This window comes from Diorhabda carinulata, chromosome 11 (genome assembly GCF_026250575.1).
Source record: "Diorhabda carinulata isolate Delta chromosome 11, icDioCari1.1, whole genome shotgun sequence".
Lineage (NCBI taxonomy): Eukaryota > Metazoa > Arthropoda > Insecta > Coleoptera > Chrysomelidae > Diorhabda > Diorhabda carinulata.
In genome coordinates, this window is record NC_079470.1 from 12800755 (window position 1) to 12823144 (window position 22390).

Here is a 22390-nt window from a genome sequence, read left to right on the forward strand (position 1 = left end):
TATCTGTCATATATTCTTAATTAAAATTTAAGACTTCTTCGGAACACCGTTTCTAAAAAATGCTTAATATTGGCATCTTTTTCTTTTACGTACAAGAACAGTAATAGAAAATGATATGAATGATTTATCTAAAAAGTAGTTGACAAAGCCTAATATCTTTCCTTGTTAACTATGCCTATCTTTTAACACGCGGTAAAACGTAGTTTAGTTTTTAGCCGAGGTGGTAATTTCCTTTTAATTTTGAATATTTAAAGTCATTGTACTATAAACATATTGCAAATTTAAATAAAATTAAGAATGTTGATCATTAATATAAAATATAAAAGTACAAGTCTCATTCAGGTATTTATTATTTTGAATTTGATTATTTCTATTTTTACAATTCCCAAATTGAAATTTTTGCAGAGTACACCATTTTGTAGTAGTGTATACTGCGTCAACATGTCGGAGTGTCTCAACTATTATATTTTATAACAAAATCTAATATATAGAATATTGTTGAAATGAAATTATTGTTCTTATATATAAATACGAAGAATTGTAACATTTTAAATTTATTTGGGTAATACTTATTGCAACTAATCATTACTATATGTTATATTTGTCGTTATCAGTTGAGTATTTTAATGAAAAATTTACTCCAAGTTTTCTGTGTATAATAATAAATAATAAACAATAGGTGATTCAGGAGAGTAGTGAAATTTCTATTTATCAAAATTTAGTACCTCCACTGTTTGGTTGAATATACACTCCGTTTTGAAAACTGCACCAAGACTTGGTATTCATTTTTTTCCGTGTCTTCGGTTTTAAGTTAAAAGTCGAATTTTATTTCAAGTAATTAATTAAAATATCGATTATTACTTCTGTAGGCGTAATTAAGGCATGGGGGATTGTAATTTGGATCTGTACAATCAAAAAGAAAAGTTTTCTTATACGCCGTGGTGTTCAATGTGTGAAAAAGGACCTCAAAGGAGACGTTCTATTAGCGAAACTAATGAACCTTGTCGAAGAAAAAGTAAAGAATTGAAAACCCTAACTCCAAAAAAGTACAATCGTAGTCAAGAGTATGAAAATATGGAATTTGAATATGAATGTAAGTAATTATTAATTTACTCATATAAAGCATGCCTTGTATCTATTTTATGTTTGTAATTCTCTAATTAGCTTTAATTATAAACGATTTACTGTATTTGTATAACTAAATCTTGTATTCAATGTCTCAAAATTATTTCTTACAAAACAAAATTTGTCTGTTCCACAAAGTGGTTTTTTCGATTTTTGGTCACATTTGCCTTGTTTTTTCAATAAATTTTCAATTTTCATATATAGTGAATAATTTGGGATATTTTTATAGCTACAACTTTTAGTTTTTGATATCCTAAATTTATTTTTTACAAAAGAAAACTTGCCTATTTCACAATATGACTTTTTCGTTGTTTGTTGATATTTACTTTGTTTTCAATAAATCTGAATAAATAAATTTTTAGGTATCATTAATAATTTCTGATATTTTTATAACTAAAAATTGTAGTTTCAAATATCCCAAACTTATTTTTACATAAGAAAAATTTGTCTCTATCACGAATGTATTTTTTAGTCAATATTTACATTGTTTTTTCAATAAATCTTCGTTTCTCAGTTAAAGTTAATAATTTATTTTCTATATAAGTGTTTTTTCTTCCAGTAAAAGGCCAATGGCAAGAAAAAGACATGAGGTATGAATTCTCTAGGATTAGATCAAACCTGTGTGAGCTACCTACAAGCTATATATCAAATAATTGTCAACTTTCAAATAATTTGACAGGTCTTCCAAAATTGTCTAATGAGCCAACTGGTTTTGACTGTTTCAAAGGTGCTGGTGCTTATGAGACTGCAGGAAAATTTGTAGATATCAATGATCAAATAGAAAATTTAGGTAACATGCAAAGTAAAACAAAAACCAAATTAGAGCCAATAAAGCTTAGTAAGGTTAGTATAGGAACATGCATTTTTATAATCATAGAATATGGTAATTAAATGTCAATGAAAATAGTATTTTTTTACAGATAGAAATTCCCTCAGGTCAACGGAAACGAGAAGTGAGGAGCCCTGATAAATTCTGCAATTTTTACCAGTACAATTTAAATTCTAGACAACATCTACAAAGCAAAAGTGATATTTTAGAAAAATACCCTGCCCCCCCGCAAAAATCGAAGACTAATCCGTCTACATCCCCATTTTGTAATGAATATTGTATGTACACTAATTTCAAGATGCACACGTTAAGCAGTCAGACACCAGTATGTTTTGACACCAGTACTTATTTTAACAGAAGAAACGACACCATTCCAGACAAATACAATAGAGAAATTCAAGATTTAAGAGAAAAATTACTATCATTAAAAAGTAATTGTTATAATTACAGATGCGAAACTGCATTAATAGAAAGTTCAGAAGGAAATCCTAGCCCTAGTAAGGGTGGTATAAACACTATAAAAACCAGATCTGAACTAACTAATGCTCAAAGTACAGCTACCATTGATAAACATGAAATGAAAGCAGTAACTGATATAAATTTATGCAAAAGTATCCAGAAAGAAACTCCCAAGTCACTTCAGTTGCAGTGTGAAGTGGATCATTCGGTACCTCCTTCTACTCCTGGACTTAAAACCAATAGGAGCAAAGTTTCTTTGAAAACTAGAATTAAAGTGAATAATCATAAAATGAAAAAAGGAAAATCAAAGACTTTGCATACGTTGCCTGCAATAGCTGATGATACAAACAGGTAATTTCAATAGATTTCATTGTATTATTAGATTTTAATCTGTTGTACTTATATAATGCACTTTTTTGTAAATCGCAATCAATATTCAACTGAACCAAATGATTTTTTACTAACTAGTTGCTAGATAATTAATTTTATTGTTCCCGTATGTATGAGTCGATGTATTATAGAAGCAGAACAATGAGATGTAGAGTCTTGTACAAAATATCTTCTAGTTATAGGTGTTGTAAATCCAAAACGACTTCCCAAAACAATCTACATTATCAAATCTGGAAAGAGATAATGTTTGTTACACTTTTTCTTTATTTTTTTTATTTTAGCTGCTTCTTTGTAAACAAAGTCAATTGTAAAAGTAATTCTTTCCCTTTATTATTGTGCTATTTCGAAATTAGTAGATTAAATAATAAAATTATTCAATATTTTTTGTAAAGCATCCCATTCGTGCCTACATTATGGAAGTTTGGGACAGCATTAGGGAAGGTTCGGTCGGGATACATGTATATAGTTTAGGATATCACTTACACAGTGATCTAAAGGATCCAAGTGGCACATAAACCGACGAAAATTACTAAAAAGTTTATATTTTTATGTTGTTATTATATATACTAAAATTTAACAATAATTTTGATTCTAGATAACTGAAAAAATCATCACTCTCCTGAATAATTATACGTCAAACTTTCTAATGAGATCTCTATGCAGTTTTTCTTGTATGTTAAACTTTATTTGTCTATACCACCCCTCAATAGTTGTCCCTACCTAACCAAACCTCCCTAAAGTGTAAGTTAGGTTAAAATTGGTTCCAAAAACATAACCTAAAAAGATATGAAACAGTTACATTAATGGAAATAAACTTAAAATAATGGATTTTCGAAAAGCATTTCATAGTTACTTTTTTTAATATAGTGCGAATGTGATAAAATCAAATTGCTGTATAGGAAAAATCCATGTTTTTCAGGGTAAATTCCCTTGTTTTGAATATCCTCAGTCAAACTCCAATGGAAACTCATCATCACTCACAATAAATTTAAGGTTTAGATGTTGTTCAGGAAAAAATCAACTTTGCATAATCAAATTGCGACGTTTAAACATCTCCATTCTCCTCTATAAGAAAATTTGTTACCTAAAAAATAATTATGTTGTCCCAGCCGATTTGCATGTTGATGCATTTGAAATTTGTTGCTCGAAAGTGGTCCAAGTGACTCCCAGAGGTCTAGGGGAGACTCGATAGGGGTCTAAACAAAATTTCATCATTACATGGGTGATTCATAATGTGGTCTAGGTGAAATTTCAAAGATCCAGGGGACAGACTCGACAGGGTTGTACATAAATTTTCAGTGTTAGGTCAGTGATTCTTAAAGTGGTCCAGGTGACTCCCAGAGGTCTAGGGGAGAATCGATAGGGGTCTAGACATATTTCCATATCCAGATTATCAACAAATTTCTATTGTTAAATCGGTAATTCTTAAAAGTAATCCAGGTTAACCACCAGATGTCCAGGGGAGACACATATTTCCATTGTGATTTCTAAAGTGGTCCAGGGGATCTTCCAGAGATCTAGAGGAGAGACTTAACAGGACTCTACACAAATTTAACATTTGTCAACGAGCTTTGAGATTATTATTGAAATTTAGTAAGGGTGCAATAATTTGAAAGTGGACAAGGAAATAAATTTTAGAACATTTACTTCCCTCTGTTACTATTTACATTTAGTATGGATGACATCATTTTTTATGGTGATGTAATTGTTTCATTTGTAAATATAAATCATCATGTGACACCTCATTTGAAAAGTATTTTAAGTCTCGTTTTAACGACAGTATATTTTTAAATGAATTATTTAGTACAGGGTGGAAAAAAAACCATTCAAATTCAACAAAATTACAATTAATTTTTTATTTACTTAAACTGTTTATAACAGTGGGGTGAATTTATACATACTCTTATTTACTTTATATACACACACTAGACATTAATTTGACCCTACTATTTCGTTCCTTTGACTATGACTTTGAATTATATAGTGACTCCTCGCTGCTAAACAAGCACGAGTTTATACCAGAATTTCTAGAAAGTAATCAAATAACCAAATAAATAGAAATTGGTTGTAAAAAACAAGACAGGACCGGCTTAACGGTCCATGTCGTGGACGAGTTCGTAATTTCCACCGACACTGAGGTTAACTTCATTCGCTGATGATGAGTTACGTTTCATTTAGGCGAGCTACAATTTACTTTACAATAATGAGAAGTATAAAATTGATAATTAACAAAATGACTTTGTTAAATGCTCTGTTATAATCCAAAGATTGATTATATTTTCAATATCTTGAAAATAAACACTCAGTTTTGAATGGAAATTTTCCTAATAGATTCTGCCAATATTAGTTTTCAAAAAAATGTAAACGCTTTAAAAAAAATTAACATGAAAACATATTTTCTCGACTCGTTTCAGGTATGTGTGATTTATTGATTTGTATACATTAGAGTGCCCAACTATTTTTATATCTACACCTCGAAATACTTTTAGATCTAGTAAGCTGTAGAAAATTTCGCGATTTTAAGTGTTTCTTTTGTTGACAGCTTTATTGCAAAACGTGCGTGTTTGTGATTTTATTTTCAGCAGCTTTACTCATACCCGTACCAGTGGCGCAACATTACATTTTTTCTAATCAATATTTTCACATCCTAATAGCCCCTAATAATAATTATCTCAATGGTGTTGAAGCATTTTCCATTGAGTGCATTTTTTATTGTCAAATTGGCCTATTTTTTTATGTTTCTTCCACATTTCACACATTTATTTCTGTTTTCAAGTTCAAAGGGCGTCCCCACTATCCCTGACCCGTTTCGATACTTCAAAGTTACTACCTTACCACCATAGGCAGATTTTTAGGACTTCCTTGGTAATTTTTTTGATCTGGAAATGAAACTTGATGAAAAAGAAATATGTAGAAAAGAAAAGCGTTGAAACTTGCTACAGCTTGCCTCAGATGTAACAATACTATTCGGTGGATGTACTTACAATGTTTCGGGATCCTTAATCCGGGTCGCAAAATTAGAACAGACCACGGTGGACCTATTTCTGGATACATATTTTATCTTTTCAAATAGTTAGAATTAGAATCCTTGTGATGCAATAAATACAGAAGACAATGGAATAGCAAAAAAGAAAATGGATTGACAAACAAGGCATTGAACTGTTCAAGAAGGAAATAGATTGACAAAAACAAGCAATAGACTGACCAAGAAGGAAATAGACTGACCAAGAAGACAGTGGATTGGACAAGAAGGAAATAGATTGAAAAAAACAAGCAATAGACTGACCAAGAAGGAAATAGATTGACTAAGAAGACAGTGGATTGGACAAGAAGGAAATAGATTGAAAAAAACAAGCAATAGACTGACCAAGAAGGAAATAGATTGACTAAGAAGACAGTGGATTGGACAAGAAGGAAATAGATTGAAAAAAACAAGCAATAGACTGACCAAGAAGGAAATAGATTGACTAAGAAGACAGTGGATTGGACAAGAAGGAAATAGATTTGACAAAAACAAGCAATAGACTGACCAAGAAGGAAATAGACTGACCAAGAAGACAGTGGATTGGACAAGAAGGAAATAGATTGAAAAAAACAAGCAATAGACTGACCAAGAAGGAAATAGATTGACTAAGAAGACAGTGGATTGGACAAGAAGGAAATAGATTGAAAAAAACAAGCAATAGACTGACCAAGAAGGAAATAGATTGACTAAGAAGACAGTGGATTGGACAAGAAGGAAATAGATTTGACAAAAACAAGCAATAGACTGACCAAGAAGGAAATAGACTGACCAAGAAGACAGTGGATTGGACAAGAAGGAAATAGATTGAAAAAAACAAGCAATAGACTGACCAAGAAGGAAATAGATTGACTAAGAAGACAGTGGATTGGACAAGAAGGAAATAGATTTGACAAAAACAAGCAATAGACTGACCAAGAAGGAAATAGACTGACCAAGAAGACAGTGGATTGGACAAGAAGGAAATAGATTTGACAAAAACAAGCAATAGACTGACCAAGAAGGAAATAGACTGACCAAGAAGACAGTGGATTGGACAAGAAGGAAATAGATTTGACAAAAACAAGCAATAGACTGACCAAGAAGGAAATAGATTGACTAAGAAGACAGTGGATTGGACAAGAAGGAAATAGATTGACTAAGAAGACAGTGGATTGGACAAGAAGGAAATAGATTGAAAAAAACAAGCAATAGACTGACCAAGAAGGAAATAGATTGACTAAGAAGACTAAAAAGACAAATACCGTTGTGAGACTGGTGATATTATTAATGAATTTTTTTTTTTGGAAAATTTGAAAATCAATATTGAAAACTGTATAGAAATACCTTGAAAAAATTCCCAGCTCTGCGTTAATGATTTAAATCATATACACGTTTAGTAGAATCCGCGATTTTCTGGAGAACGCTTATAATCAGGATATCCCTTCATTCAATAATCAAAATTCATTGCCAGATTAAGTAGGTCCACGTGTTAGGAACGTAAACAATATACTTCCAACTAAATTTTTTGACAAGAATTTTTTTATTTTAAAAAAATGAAATTGGATGTAATCGATTATGAGTAATACTTTTTTTTTGTATTTTCTACGTTCTGTTTAATAAATTTGTGTTTTTTTGTAGTGATTGTAGTGGCTCTGATAGTGAAAACGAAACAAATATAGATGATATTGATAACTTAGAAGATGGTAAAAATGAAGATTCATCTGAGAGTTGCTTGTCTCTAAATGAAAATGAAACTGGTAAGTTTTCATTGTATTTTTTTTTTGGTTTTAAAAATAATATATTTTTTAATATTTATATCCAACTAATTTTCTGTAACCCATATCGAACTTACTTAAATTTCCATCAACGTCAAATTGTTCAATTTTTGTTGCAATATAAAAAAAAAATTGTTAACTATACGAGGTGTGATGAAAAAATATGATTAATAAATTTTAATCTGTTTCTAGTGATAATATAGTTACTTAGGAGAGTGTTTAAGTGGTTTGAGCGATTAAACCGTGGAAATAAGAGTCATTTAAGGACAAGGACGTCCTTTAAAAACAGAAAATGTACAAAAAGTGGATAAACCTCTTCGTTTAAATATTGATATGACTGCTTAGTGCTTCAACATTAAGTTTTGTTTCAAGTTAAAAGTGTCGAAGAAGTTCAAGAAGGTTTTAAATGGGTTTAAGTAATTAAACTCTGAAAATAGAGTCATTTAAGGACAAGAACGTCCTTTTAAAACAGAAAATGTACAAAAAGTGGATAAACCTCTTCGTTTAAATATTGATATGACTGCTTAGTGCTTCAACATTAAGTTTTGTTTCAAGTTAAAAGTGTCGAAGAAGTTCAAGAAGGTTTTAAATGGGTTTAAGTAATTAAACTCTGAAAATAGAGTCATTTAAGGACAAGAACGTCCTTTTAAAACAGAAAATGTACAAAAAGTGGATAAACCTCTTCGTTTAAATATTGATATGACTGCTTAGTGCTTCAACATTAAGTTTTGTTTCAAGTTAAAAGTGTCGAAGAAGTTCAAGAAGGTTTTAAATGGGTTTAAGTAATTAAACTCTGAAAATAGAGTCATTTAAGGACAAGAACGTCCTTTTAAAACAGAAAATGTACAAAAAGTGGATAAACCTCTTCGTTTAAATATTGATATGACTGCTTAGTGCTTCAACATTAAGTTTTGTTTCAAGTTAAAAGTGTCGAAGAAGTTCAAGAAGGTTTTAAATGGGTTTAAGTAATTAAACTCTGAAAATAGAGACATTTAAGAACGAGGATGTCCTTTAAAAACAGAAAATGTACAAAAAGTGGATAAACCTCTTTGTTTAAATATTGATATGACTGCTTAGTGCTTCAACATTAAGTTTTGTTTCAAGTTGAAAGTGTCGAAGAAGTTCAGGAGGGTTTTAAAGTTGTTTGAGTGATTAAAGAGTAAAAATAGAGTCATTTAAGAACGAGGATGTCCTTTAAAAACAGAAAATGGACAAAAAGTGCTGCTTAGTCCTATAACATTAAGCTTTGTTTCAAGTTGAAAGCGTCAAAGAAGCTCAAGAATTGTTGAAAGCTGTCCCCAATGATACATTAACTTTGGACAGGGCTTATAAGTGTTATCAGCGGTTAAACAGTGAAAATATTTTGATGATGAACATAAAAAAATAGTGAATTAGAAGATACTCTTCATATTGATCCAGATTTCATTGCATGTTATTGGATATCATCTGATTACCAGATTAAGCACTCCTGGCTCTTCCAGAAAATGAAAAATATGCTAAAAAGGCAACTTTTTGACACCATTACTGATATCGAGAAGCCCATAACAGAGCAGATGAAATCCATTCCGAAAGAAATGAGAGATGAGTGTTTTGCTAGTCAGGGGAAATACATGGAAGGAGTTTGCTTCAAATTTTGTATTGACTTTCTTTGTTTTTATCGAAGAGTTCATATTTTTTGATCATACCTCCTAAATTCATGTCGATTCAGATTTGAGATCCACTCAATCAACTGAAAACATAAAGTATTAAATATTACGTGGTAGTAATCTGTATTTGTAGTGACCATTGTACCAAAACAAAAGATTGTGATGACAGATCAATAGACCAGTGGGAAGATACTTGTGATTTAGTGTGAACCAATCAATTTTTGGATCTAATAGAAATGTGAAAAGGAGAATCATGCTATTTTATGGAAACCATTCATTCATTAGCCCATCTTGCACTGTTTGAACAACATGATCAGCTGCGAATGTGCCTATTGTAGTGGTACCTCATATAGGAACGCTTATTGAATATAATACACACTATCAGTTCAAAAACTTATAATTCAGGATTTAAAACTAATAGTTTTATTCCAATTTTCATTTTGATATAAAATATTTTTAACTATATTGTTAATTTTATATCGTTAACATTCACTTAAGGTTACAGTTTATTTTAAACTTGAAGCATAATATATTCTTATTACAAAATTAACATTTTTTTCATTGCCACGGAACGTCGACAATACATCTAGTAGATAAAAATTTTGTCTGACCCCGTAAAATCTATTTATACTAACAAAACAAATCATTTGGAAATCACAAGATTTCCAAGAGCAACGATTATAATACCATTTATTTATAGACTTAAAGATACACATTCATTCAGGTCTGAATAAGTGGGAAGATTTGCAAACAATTTATCATATTATTATTAATAATCCGATGAATATCTCTTTAAGAATGTGTCATTTACCACCTGGTGTATTTGTATGGAATTTTAATTGCGTTACAGTACCTAAATTTGACTAATAATTGAAACTGGTTTCATCAGACATTCACACATCATTACGATTAATTTATTATAACACAAATATCACCTCGAATATAATTATACTGAAGAAAATATAGATGTAGACTAAGAGTTATCGTTACATTGCAGCCTTAGAGTCTATTATGCCTCTTATCAATTTTTTTTGACATTATACCTAGCCTTCCATTTCCAAATCTGCTTAGAATTCCAGCATATCTGTTGACATCAATGTTAGATCTTCTCTTCTCTACAAGTTTCTTGTCCAGAGCAGTTTGTGCTAGATCTGATCCCACTAGGTGCCCCTATCAAAATTGTTGTTGACATATACAGCTTGCCTTACAGTTACAAAGCTGCTTGGACCCCAGTATCTGTGCTGGTAACCAAATTAGATCTTCTCTTTTACAGATTTATTTTCCAGAATAGTTTGTGCTAGACTTGATCTCACCAAGTGCCACATTAGAGTTATTTTTGACATCTACAGCTTATCTTTCAGTTTGAAAGATGCCTAGATCTACAGTATCTGTACTAACATCAAAATTAGATATTCTCTTCTACAGGTTTCTTTCCCAGAGCAGTTTGTGCTGGATCTGATCTCATCGGGTGCTTCCCTAGGTGGTAATACCCTGAAAGGGTATATAGAACGATTTTTTTTAAGTGTTTCCCTTCATTTGAAACTTTTTTTTATAGGAGCATTATTGTAGATCAGAGAAAGGCTCAGATACAATAAAAGAAGTTTTTGTTTCTTTCCTGGGCTTTGATTACTATATGAACAATAACCCAGACAATAAACAGTATTATTATGAATGGGGTTATACTAAGATTTCTTTGGGATTTGGGATCTTGGAAGCTCAGGGCTTTGATACTTTGTTGGCATATTGTGTTCACGTTAATTTATATGAAATAATTTTTTTGTAGGTTCTGGTGATGCAGTAAACTGGCCCCTCAGACCAAGTCTCTTTCCAAACATTCCGCCGTACATTAAATTCAGAATGTTCAGTTCCGAAGTAGAAGTAAAAATTCCGAACGCCAAAAAATTCTTCAAATGGAAACTTAGTACAATAACCCCGATGATAGTTAGAAAAACATTAACAAATACCGGTTTCGTACTAGTGCGAAGTGAGTTTTCAAGAGGTTCGCTTCCTTTTTACCCAATTCTTAATCCTTATTCTTTTTATAGGAATATCAAAACCATTTTCTCATTTTTACCAAACCGTATTATCCCATCATTTCCTTTATTATTGAAAAGGAACCGATACAAGTAATGCCATATCGATTCTTATATTTTTTGTTAACTTTATGTTCTTATTGTAGAATCAAATCAATGGTTAGGTACGTGGGGTAAACACATGAAATCCCCAATGTTTAAGACATTAAAGGAAACTCAAAAGCTGAATCATTTTCCCGGTACATTTCAATTAGGGAGAAAAGATAGACTTTGGAGGAATTTTCAACGAATGATATTGAAATTTGGAGTAAAAGAGTGAGTAGCAGCTCTGAACTACCTCTACTTTGACCACTGGTATTATATAATTAAAAATTAATTCGTACATAAACAGGATGTTTTCAACAAAAGTTATTTTTAGTATGATTTGAATTTGAAATGACCCGGTTGTCATAAGAGAAAGTCGAAATTGTTATTTAACAGTCGAATTTTATAAATAAAACAATTAATATACTGTATAACTTTTGAAAATATTCCAAAACTTTTATCATGTGAATATATTGGGAAGTTGTAATTGGTTAAAACTTTGGCAACAAAAACCTATTTAATAAACCGTATCCAATAAATTTCATTTAAATTGTCATCATCCCATTCTGTTGTTGATTTATGAGCAATAACTATGTGTAAAAGCAAATATATACGAGGGTTGGAGCATAAATCAAGACAGGATCACTAACACGTGGAATTTCTTCAGGCACAGTGGGTATGCGGAATATACGGAACAACAGACAGCTCTTCAATAGATGGTTTGGGGAATTGTTCCGCTTTTCATATCAAAAAAGATTCTTTGTGCATGGCTCTACATGTCATTGATCTACCTCCAAAATAGGTAGGCTCCTCGCACTACTTCTTCGAGGTACCAATGTCCTTTCCTAAAATGGGGCCACCAAATAAGCTATCAGTATGTAATCATGGGTTGATCACCATTTTGTATACCCAGTGTACCTACAAGTTTGCGACAAGTCCATTCAGCTGCAGTGGCTTTAAAGTGTTTTATTGGAAAGTATCAATTGGACTAGTGTTATTTTACCGGGTATGATTGAGATTTGCTCTTTATAATCTCAGTTTGTAATTGCCCAACAAGACCTGTCTTTTACCATCTTTCTCGATTCTTATTCATCTTTTTGTTGTGTCCATTTTGTTCTTTGTTATTGTTGTTCTGTAGTAGTTTATCACTACTACACAACATTGTTCAGTACTTTGAATCGGATACGAAGCAGCACCTCATTGAAGGCTCGAAGAAACTGATTTCTAGTGTTGTTTTAGTGATGGATTGGTTCAATAATTTACAACAAGATTCTTCCTGTTTATTTTAATTTAAGGATGGTTTTATTTGATCGATATATTTTTAAATTACTTTTCTTGTAGATTTGGTTTTTTACCTCATACGTACATTCTACCTCAAGAGTTGAAATTATTGAAACAATGTTGGGAATATAAGAATGGAAATGGTGGCGAAATGTGGATTATAAAACCGGTAAATAATTCACCACAAATAAACTATTACAATTTATTGACGTATACTTGGTATTTTCAGCCGGCTTCTGCAAGAGGGGTTGGTATAAAAGTGATAAACAAATGGTCTCAGCTTCCGAAAAAATCGTCTTTAATAGTTCAAAAATACATTTCCAATCCTTATCTAATAAATGATAGTAAATTCGATCTAAGACTGTACGTACTAGTTACTAGTTTCAATCCTTTAATTATTTATATGTACAAAGAAGGATTGGCGAGATTTGCTAGTGGTAAGTACAATTATTAACAATCTATGCATACCATCAGCTCAAAAGCCTGAAAATGTCACCATACAAGCTTTTTTAAATTGAGATACACTCATGTGGAATCTTTTATATCTTAAAATCTTTCGGAATCGTACATTTTGATGTTATAAATCTAATTGTTGTTGTCCCGGTTGTCTTTTTCCTGTGTTGTCTGTTTTTGTTTTCAGAATTGATAGTTTAGATATTATTTTACCTTTACAAGTACCAATTTCATCCACTGTCTACTGCCTTTTGCAATTTTTTTCAATTCCTACAAAGTTTTTTAGTCTATCAATTCCTTTTTTTGTTTTTTTAGTGGTGTTTGGAGCTATATTTTTCTTATTAAAACTTTATGATCACTATTAATAAATTCAGATGTTTATTAATAAATTTTCTAATCAACTACTAAAAATTCTAATGATTATTAATTAATGAAAACTTTCTCATTACTATTAATAAACTTTTTGATCGCTATTTCTGTGTACAGTATTGTAGAAACACACAATTATTCTGTCTGGTCCTTCGAGCCGGATATAAATGAATATAACGAACGGTTCCCAAAAGTAGTTAATTTGTAATAAAACATAATTTATATTTATTGCTCGAAATTATTTTGTTGTATGATAAATGAAATATTATTTTTTTTTAGCAAAATATAGTAGCAATGCCAAAGATCTAAAAGACAGGTATATGCATCTAACTAATTATAGTATCAATAAATTTTCCAGTCAATATACTGCCAATGAAGATGCGAACTCCTGTCAAGGACACAAATGGTATGTTTTCGGATTTGGATTCATTAAAATTGATCATTAAATTTTTTTATGATCCCTTCGTAGGACAATCTCCAAATTAATGGAATATTTACAAGATTACAACGTAGATACGAAAGCGTTATGGAAAAATTTACAACAATTAGTGATAAAGACTATAATAGCTTGCGAATCACCTGTCGTGGAATTATGTGAAGAAAATATAAATAGCAGATATAATTGCTACGAATTATTTGGAATCGATATACTCTTGGATGATAATTTTAAACCGTGGCTTCTAGAGGTGATTATTCAATATAAACTGTTGTCGAAATATTATTTATCGAATTTTACAGGTGAATATATCACCGAGTCTTCACAGCGCTTCGCCATTAGACGCTTACGTCAAAGGTCCTTTGGTTCAATCGATATTCGATATGGCTCAATTCCATTTACCGTCCAGGATACGTAGTCAAAAATATGAAGATATGCCAGAAGGTTTTGATACTAGATTCTATTCCACCGCCTTAACGAAAAAGGAAAAAAATAAACATTCTTTATTCGAACAGCTAGAAAGTAGGGATGAGTATCTCGTAGACATTCTCAGGTATGTATTAGACAAAAGAAATTTTCCCAACTAATAGCAAAAAGCAAATTGAATCGATTCGATATCGAATACTACAAATGCACCACCTAATTGGTCAGGATTGGTCAAAATTCTAATTGCTATTAATTAATAACCGTTCTGATCGCTATTAATTAATACAAATTCAGATTATCCTCAATTAGCCTTATGATTGTATCAATTAATTAAAATTCCGATCACTATCAATTGATAAAATTTCTGATTATTATTAATGAACATTCTAATAACTATTAATAGACATTTTGATCATTTATCGCTATTAATTAATCACAATTTGGATTATTATTAATTTATAAACATTGTTATTGCTTTTAATAAACTTTTTATCGCTATTAATTGAAGAATCATAGTTTTTTTTTGGAAATTCAGCATTTCAAGACCGCAATTAAAAATATGCAAACATCTTCACATTAATTACCGTTCAAATTTACTACTTTTTACAGTAAATTCTTAACTTTTTCTGGTCTTTGATGGCAACACTGGTGAAAACAATATTATTTTATACAGGACGTTAACTGGAGACGATGTGAGGCATTTGGCAAGGGCAGAAGATGAATTACAAGTGACAGGAAACTTTGAAAGGATATTTCCGACGCCCACATCTCATAAATATCTACACTACTTGGCTCCAAGATACTATAATAGGTTGTTCGATGCTTGGGAAGAGAGGTACGGTCACCAGAGGGAAACAGGTTAGTAGAATATTAAAATCCTTCTCCCAATAGTGAATAATACTTTAAAAAAAATATATTTGACGGTATTTTTGTTAAATTTTAGGTATTGCTGTATTAAGGAACCTTTGTAACCAAAGAATTCACTTGAAAGTACCTCTAAATAGTACGTTGATCAAGGTAAGTCGACTTCGTGTTCCATTGTGTTTTCCAATGCTTTTCGTCATTCGATTCCTTGTGTGTAAAGCATCGTTTTATGTTTTGATATCATGAGGTCCGACAAAAAATTATGGTGAATGAAATGTTACTTCGTTTGATACCTATATGTGTTCAGATGAGCTACGACAAGTTTGAACCCATTCCGGCCTGTCAGTTTCCTGCTATAGATACTTTAGTGAGATCGTTTTTCATTCAATATGGATCTTGAACAAACCATGTAAGTAAAAAAATGTCCCGAAGAATCTCAAAAAAAAATAGAAAAGTAAGAAAAGCAACAAATAAAATGACAACTGCTCAAGAAAAGTTACGAAAAACATATTCATTACGACTGAAAATATAGGGAAAAAATATAAAAGGACATTTTAATACATACTGAGAACAAAAATAGACAAAACAAAAAATGTAAACAATAAAAATTAAAAATAGATAAAAACTACAACACTTAGACACTTAGTGAAGGTCAGACTTTGTGAATGTCAACTAATGGTATCAATAATTTAGTTTAGCGACGTTCTTCAACCTCACAAACAGATTAAACGTTAGACGGCAGTACTAGAGCGAAAAAGACCTGAAGAATAAGCCAACGGATTCAGTCTTCATCATTCCATTCAGTAATTTCAATTCTCCATACTTTTTGAACATCTCTCGTATATAAAGTGAAATTTTTGCCAGCTATATTATGAGCGTTTTCGTAGTGGGATTGTGGCGAAATCAAACAACATCAAAGTGTACTAACTCTAATATATTTCCAATCTTTCCAATACTTATGTATTCATTGCCACAATTCTTAACTAATAAATAAAGTATTTGAAAGCTCGGCAATATATTAGAGTTAGTACACTTTTGCGTTTAATTTTACCACTGTTTCACAGTATGTTTTTCATAAAAACAAAATAGTGTTTAAATCTTTATCATAATAGTTAAAAAAATAATAAAAATGGAAGTTGGCGTTGGTTAAAAAAACATAAAACGATGTTGTCATATTTCATTTTATTTTTTTCATATCGTTAATTCGTTTTTCTTGTGATGGTAATTCGTGTCGAAGGCAAGAAATTTCATGCTGGATACCATACAGAGTGTTTGTTCTCAATGTCGCAGTAAGTCTGCTCAGTCTGTGAAATCATACTCATCTCTGTGTGTAACTAACAATCATAATATTTCCAAATTCATTTTTATTAACTCATTTATGGAGTAGAGTGCCTTTTTGGGTCATCTAGACAGATATATAACTAGGTATAGCTTGCCGAAGACTATAGGTAAATTAGTTTAGAATTAGTTATAGAGTAGCAACGCCTAATTATTAAAATATTAATATTTTGTGTAAAATAAGAAAATAGTTGATAGAAAGCTAGTGAAACAACATGATAATTATCAAAATTTTGTGAAACTTGTGATTAAATATGTACCAGAAGAGTTTAATACAGAAATCCAGTATTAAATCCTCAAAAATGAAGAAGACATCAACGGAATGTTGAAATTAATCTTATTCATTACTTTATTCGGATCTAGTGCTTTTACTACTACACTTTCCTTCTGAACATACTATTTATGGCATATATGGCAAGTAAAAGAGTTCGAAATAGAATATGGGGTGCTAACTTGTGATCAGTGGAGTCTTATATATTAAAGCCACCCCATCATCTTTACTGTTTCACTACCTTATAGATATTTTGCTGGTATGCAGTATCGAGCAAATCTTTTATTCGGTTTTCTGTATACACTTCGATAATTGCCATATAGACACTTTAAGTTGCATAAATCCACCCTGATTTACATTTACTACAAGCCCACGGTCTTGATATGGTCTTTTATTTCTTCTGCACCACTTGGAATGTTTGTATCAGTTTTACTTGTGAGAAAGCTTTTCCGATCAAAGCAATAGCTGTAGAGCATTCTTTGGGGGGTAATATTATGACTACGGACACACTAAAAGAATCGAAAAATGACAAGGAAAATTACAGAATGGAGACAAGATTTCCTGGTAGACCAAAAAATATATGGGAATATCAAATTGTGCAAGATATGCAAAATCTGAAAGTATGTGACTGGAACAAACAGATTTTGGATAGAAAAAAATGGAGAACAATAATCGAGAGGCTTCAAAAACATGTGATGAACTGTAATTAAATAGGGATAAAATGTGGGACTACCTACAAAAATACAGGGTCAAAAGAGTTCAATTTGAGTGGCTACAATTGTCAATAGGAATGTATAGCCTTGTATATATATAATATTATGACTTTGATGCAAATAGAGTCATTTTGAGCAGTAAAACGATTTAAGACTATTTAATGTAATAATTGCTACATTAAAAGGTTCTTTAAAAGTCAAAGACAAGTAAAAATTGAGTTAGTTATGGTAGGGATTGTATTTCGTGTTAAAATATTCAAAAAAAAAGAAAAAAACCGTTTAAAAATAAAGGCTTTTCAATAAATCAATGGAATATAGATTTTAGTTATATTTATTGTAGATAGATTTCTAAATAAATGTTTTTAGTGATTAAATTTGATGTGTAGACATGAGATGCTAGTGGAAACGTGGCATTTGGGTCATTAAATTAAGTTGTTTAGGAACTTTAGTAACAAACATTATTTATTTGGGTTTTATACAAAAGCTGCTGTCCTTATTCTAGCCTAATAATGATAAAAAATAAGTATTTATGATATAAACCAGTTTTATAGTTTTTAGAATGTTCCCCATCAAGTTTAATTCACATTTTGATGCCTTCGAATCACTTTTTCCACTACTGAGGTAGTTTAAAAAGAAGCTACAAAATATTTGACCATGCGGTCAGTGTTTTTAATGTTTGGAAACAAAAATAATTTATCTATCTATCAAATTAGGGTTATAAGGTTGATAGCACATTAACAAAACCGTCGAGCTGGTTAGAAATACAAAATTTTCAACAGTGGTTTGTTGGCACAATGAAAAATGATTTAGTTCTTCTTTAACAGTTACCAAATTCCTCAAACGCTTCCAGTTTTGTACAATCAGAAGTAGCGTTGCTCTAATGCCACTTTTTCCATAATAATACCAAAGAAACAGGCGTCCATTTCAATGTTGTTTTGTTTTCCAATACCCAGATATCATTTTTGAAAAATCCAATATAATTAGCAGGCTTTTTATGCCCAATGCTTGGAGTTGCTCTACTGCTTTCCTCCATTTATTTTTGATCGTGGCCGCTTCACGCCAGTTCTCTATTCCTATTTTTTCTACATGCTTCTATATTTTTTAAATATTTTTTACTTGCTTCTAAACCTTCTTTTCAGTCTTCTTCTCCAATCTTGCTGTGTCATATACTTCAATCTCTGTAAGTATACTTTCCAATATTATGTTTTCAGTTTCCTGTGGTATTGGAGGTTTGGTCTTTCAACATTCTCAGTCTTGCTGGGTTTCTTCTTTCTAATGCTTGTTTACAGTCTTCATCGAACCCTTCTTTTTTATCTTCTTCTCCAATCTTGCTGTATCACATCCTTCATTGTTTTCTCAATCTATGTATGTATACATCCCAATATTATTTCTACACCCGTATCGTTTCTTATACAGAATGTCTTCAGTTTATTGAAGGTTTTCCATAACTAGTATCAATATCTAATTGATAAATGTAATTAGATCAATGAACACATTTGCATTAGCATCGTTGATTAAATTAAAAATTGTTGTAACTAATTTAGATATTAACTACTGCCTTGTCGCCTACTCACCACCTATTTATAATCACGGTACCACTACTCGATATTAAAAGTACGATATGAACCAGATGACGGAATCTACTGTCACTTATCTAAGAGTAATGGCATATTAATATAGAATATTTTGATTTCCCGATTTTTTTTAGAAACAAAAAATGTTTTTATTTCAATAGAATTTGCCGAATACGACCCATTTGGATACGAAGGTACAACCATTCAAGTTGGAACGCCCCAATCCTCCCCTAGAAGATATAATGAGTCAAGCAACAATCAATAGTACAATATCGACTGCCGTTTAGTATCTTTATAAGGTAAATAGTACAAAATATCTTGTCTAAATTATCCACCATATTGTCCTGATTTAGTACGATGTAGTATATCTAAAATACGTTTTCTTTTGTTTTCAGGAAAATATAAAATTTCATAACGACTGCCATTAATTCAAGTTGATATTTTGTTGTGGTTGTTATTTATAAATTTCATGTATTGTGTCTATGATTAAATTTTCGTATAATTATTATTTTGCATTAAATGTATTATTTCATTTTTGCCATTGTCTTAAGTTATTTGTATTATTTAAATCAATAAAAGAATTCAAAAAATACACACTATATACTCTTTTATTTCAGATTTATTTAACTTTCACTAGTACCTAATAGACTCCTCCAATTCTCCAGTTGTCTATATTTCTCCAAAATTATACGTTCTAAATATTCTATTTGACAAATGCTAACTTGAGGAAAATATCCCTTATACCAATACCGTAAATGGAAAGAAAAATTCAACAGATGGAAAATATTTACCAGAATCAAATCAAGCTGATTTCAGTTCATAAAACAAGAACTATATCAAAATTTTATGAAATATTGTTTCTAACTGTGAAATAAAGAAAAATTTGAAGAATAAATTTATATTTAGATTGCTTGGTGCATGTACATTAAAAATAGGCTAATAACAAATTCATAATTCATTCGATGACAAAAACAATTCATAGTTATATGAATAAATTAATATATCAACTCTTTTAACAGCAGAGTAACATCCTTATGCATGTAGTTGTACACCCGGTTCATTATCTTCGTCTACAGTACTCCATGAATCTGGAAAAATATTTTAATAATGAAATATTCACCTGATTCTACCAGTAACACATCAATCAATAAATCACTGGTTTAGTAAACTGTTTTTATGAAAAATTTCGTTTCATTCATCAAGATTTTTCTGAAATAGGTTACTGTTTCAGCTTTAATTTCCTCCTGGAGGCATTATATCAAGTCTGAATACAACCAGTAATCACTAAGAGCTAGATCTAAAAAATATAATAGGTCCCGAGGCAATTCACTGAATTTAACCATAATTTTTATCGAATGATCACATGATGCATTATCTTGGCAAAAAAGATAATTTTTTTTCCACGATTGAGTCGTTTTTCTTCTGCAATAGGTACAATAGCATACAAGAACAATCGCTACTAATTTTCTTCTATTTTTCTTGTTATTTGTTGTATTTTTTACCTCGCTTTACCTCAACGGTATTTGTTCCAATTAAAAAAACAAAGCTCGATAAATACATGCAATACTGTGACCAGGAACTTATTGATCAATGGAATGATGATCTAGAAATACTTCGACTAAATAAACATAAACAATTAAATTTTATGTACCGTTCGAAACGTTATCCGAAATATCATTTTGTTCTCTATTATCTGCCTCGTGTATTTGTATCACAGGTGGCGGGCGTCTTGTTCGTGGTATTCTTCTAGTTTGAACGTTGATGTCCAACTGCATTCTTACATCTAACACCATGAAACCCACTGTTATAAGAATTGGAAGACGATATCTACTATCCCAAGCTAACTTCAATAAAAATAATAATGGTTTCATATTATACCTACAAATTAAATATAATTGTGAATATACTCTAAAATGAAGGAAATTACAGTATATCTGCATTATAGGGGTCTTAAAAACTTGTCAAACATCAGCAATGGAAAGCTTGTGATAAATAATACATTAACCAATCCTCATGCCTCCTATTCAATCATATTGATTCTGGAGACAGATTGCAAAAATTGCCCTCTTAAAAAGAGATTTATTGAAAAATAGGTAATTTCAATGCATAAAAGAGCAAAGGGAATTTATGGTCCAAGAAAAAATACTCTGCATCAATAGAAACCTATTGTAGCCCCTTCGAAGTGGAAATATACCTTGTTCTGAAGCCATAACTGACATAAGAATCGTATTGAACCAGTTAAGAGACTCAACCACTTCACAACAGATATATATAACAACCAGAGAAAACTTTATTAATAAATTTTTTGTTATTGCTTACACTATTAGATCAATTAAGAGTCTTCACTCCTATTTACTGAAGAATCGCTGTCTTCATACTCTAGTTGGTCGTATTTAATGAATTCTACAACTTCGCCCTGATTTATAGCCTGTCTTTGAGGAGCTATCGCCCGTAATACTTGCGAATTTGAAATAGGTTCGTCAAGTTCTAAAATGTGATCATCTACGTGTTTTAAACCGTTACCATTAACACCGTTAAGTAATTCTTGCATACACGCCTCCCTTTTTGCAACCAATTGCGCCAAAATATTCGGATCTGCTTTTATTTTTTTTAGTTTTTCTTCTAAAAGATCGATATTACGTATTTATATTTATAATATATCTGAAAATATAATTTACCTAATACGGCAAGATATTCTTCAGAATCAGGTAATCTGTTATCTAGAGTGGGTGTGAAATTGTCCTCAAACTCAAATTTTGTATTATTTTCCGAAACCGAAACGCCTGTTTGACAACACAGCCACGGATCCATAATTGAATATTGACTTTGATTAGTCATTGACCTTGATTCTCGTACAGTTAGATTAAAAAGTATGCAACCAGTTTTATTTTGAACATTTAAATAAACTGCTTAAGATAACGCCGTAATTTCAAAATAATTTAAAATTTTTTCGTTTTTTTTTGGGTTGTTACTGTTTTATCATATCAGCAACTGATTTTTGGTAAACACCTGCTAGAATAGCTTCATATACAGAAAAGTTCAACATTTTTAGGTTATGTTTTTGATGCCGCTACGTGAATTGTTTTGTCTACTTCACAATTCGGTTCGCTTTTTTATTTCTTTTTTGTGCTTTTCTTTTTGTCCCATTTAATATTTCTAGTTTGTGTTTACTAAATCGTGTCATTTATAACTTTCTATGCAATTAGTAGATTTTATATACATTAATATGTTTGCCTTGTCAAATTAAAAAAATATTATCGTCTTGTGCACATACGAGGGTTGTATAAAAAGTTTAAGACCTAACAAAAAACAAAACGTTT

At 30.9% G+C, this 22390-nt stretch overlaps 2 protein-coding genes across 10 annotated transcripts; one reads left to right on the forward strand and one right to left on the reverse strand.

Annotated features, from left to right (window-relative positions):
* Positions 1-121: 121 nt before the first annotated feature.
* Positions 122-19669, forward strand: LOC130899225 (tubulin monoglutamylase TTLL4-like). Of its 9 annotated transcripts, XM_057808993.1 has the most exons (17): positions 122-342; positions 870-1093; positions 1685-1747; positions 1805-1968; positions 2046-2764; positions 7446-7564; positions 11012-11212; positions 11408-11576; positions 12687-12795; positions 12856-13063; positions 13728-13854; positions 13918-14134; positions 14187-14437; positions 14984-15168; positions 15254-15327; positions 19232-19369; positions 19466-19669. In XM_057808993.1, the coding sequence occupies exons 2-16, from the start codon at positions 883-885 to the stop codon at positions 19355-19357; spliced, it is 2943 nt and encodes a 980-aa protein (XP_057664976.1). In that variant the 5' UTR covers positions 122-342; positions 870-882; the 3' UTR covers positions 19358-19369; positions 19466-19669. The 9 variants fall into 9 exon arrangements, 6 of the variants coding, with proteins under 6 accessions (XP_057664976.1, XP_057664974.1, XP_057664972.1 ...); XM_057808991.1 differs by having other exon boundaries at positions 1685-1968; XR_009060000.1 differs by having other exon boundaries at positions 142-342; positions 1685-1968; positions 19205-19369.
* Positions 19670-20715: 1046 nt separating this feature from the next.
* On the reverse strand, positions 20716-21915 carry LOC130899226 (uncharacterized). The gene is made up of 3 exons (XM_057808994.1): positions 21749-21915; positions 21390-21692; positions 20716-20948 (listed from the first exon to the last, which is right to left on the reverse strand). Exons 1-2 carry the CDS (start codon positions 21906-21908, stop codon positions 21403-21405), a joined length of 450 nt encoding a protein of 149 aa, XP_057664977.1. The 5' UTR covers positions 21909-21915; the 3' UTR covers positions 20716-20948; positions 21390-21402.
* Positions 21916-22390: the final 475 nt, after the last annotated feature.

Excerpts from the sequence above, each read along its gene's own strand:
- LOC130899225 (XM_057808989.1), top strand. The coding sequence starts at position 883 with ATGGGGGATTGTAATTTGGATCTGTACAATCAAAAAGAAAAGTTTTCT. Across the intron at positions 11,577-12,686 it reads TTGAAATTTGGAGTAAAAGA|ATTTGGTTTTTTACCTCATA; the intron begins GTGAGTAGCAGC and ends CTTTTCTTGTAG. Across the intron at positions 15,328-19,231 it reads TAAATAGTACGTTGATCAAG|AATTTGCCGAATACGACCCA; the intron begins GTAAGTCGACTT and ends TTATTTCAATAG.
- LOC130899226 (XM_057808994.1), bottom strand. The coding sequence starts at position 21,908 with ATGACTAATCAAAGTCAATATTCAATTATGGATCCGTGGCTGTGTTGT. Across the intron at positions 21,693-21,748 it reads AGAATATCTTGCCGTATTAG|AAGAAAAACTAAAAAAAATA; the intron begins GTAAATTATATT and ends TCGATCTTTTAG.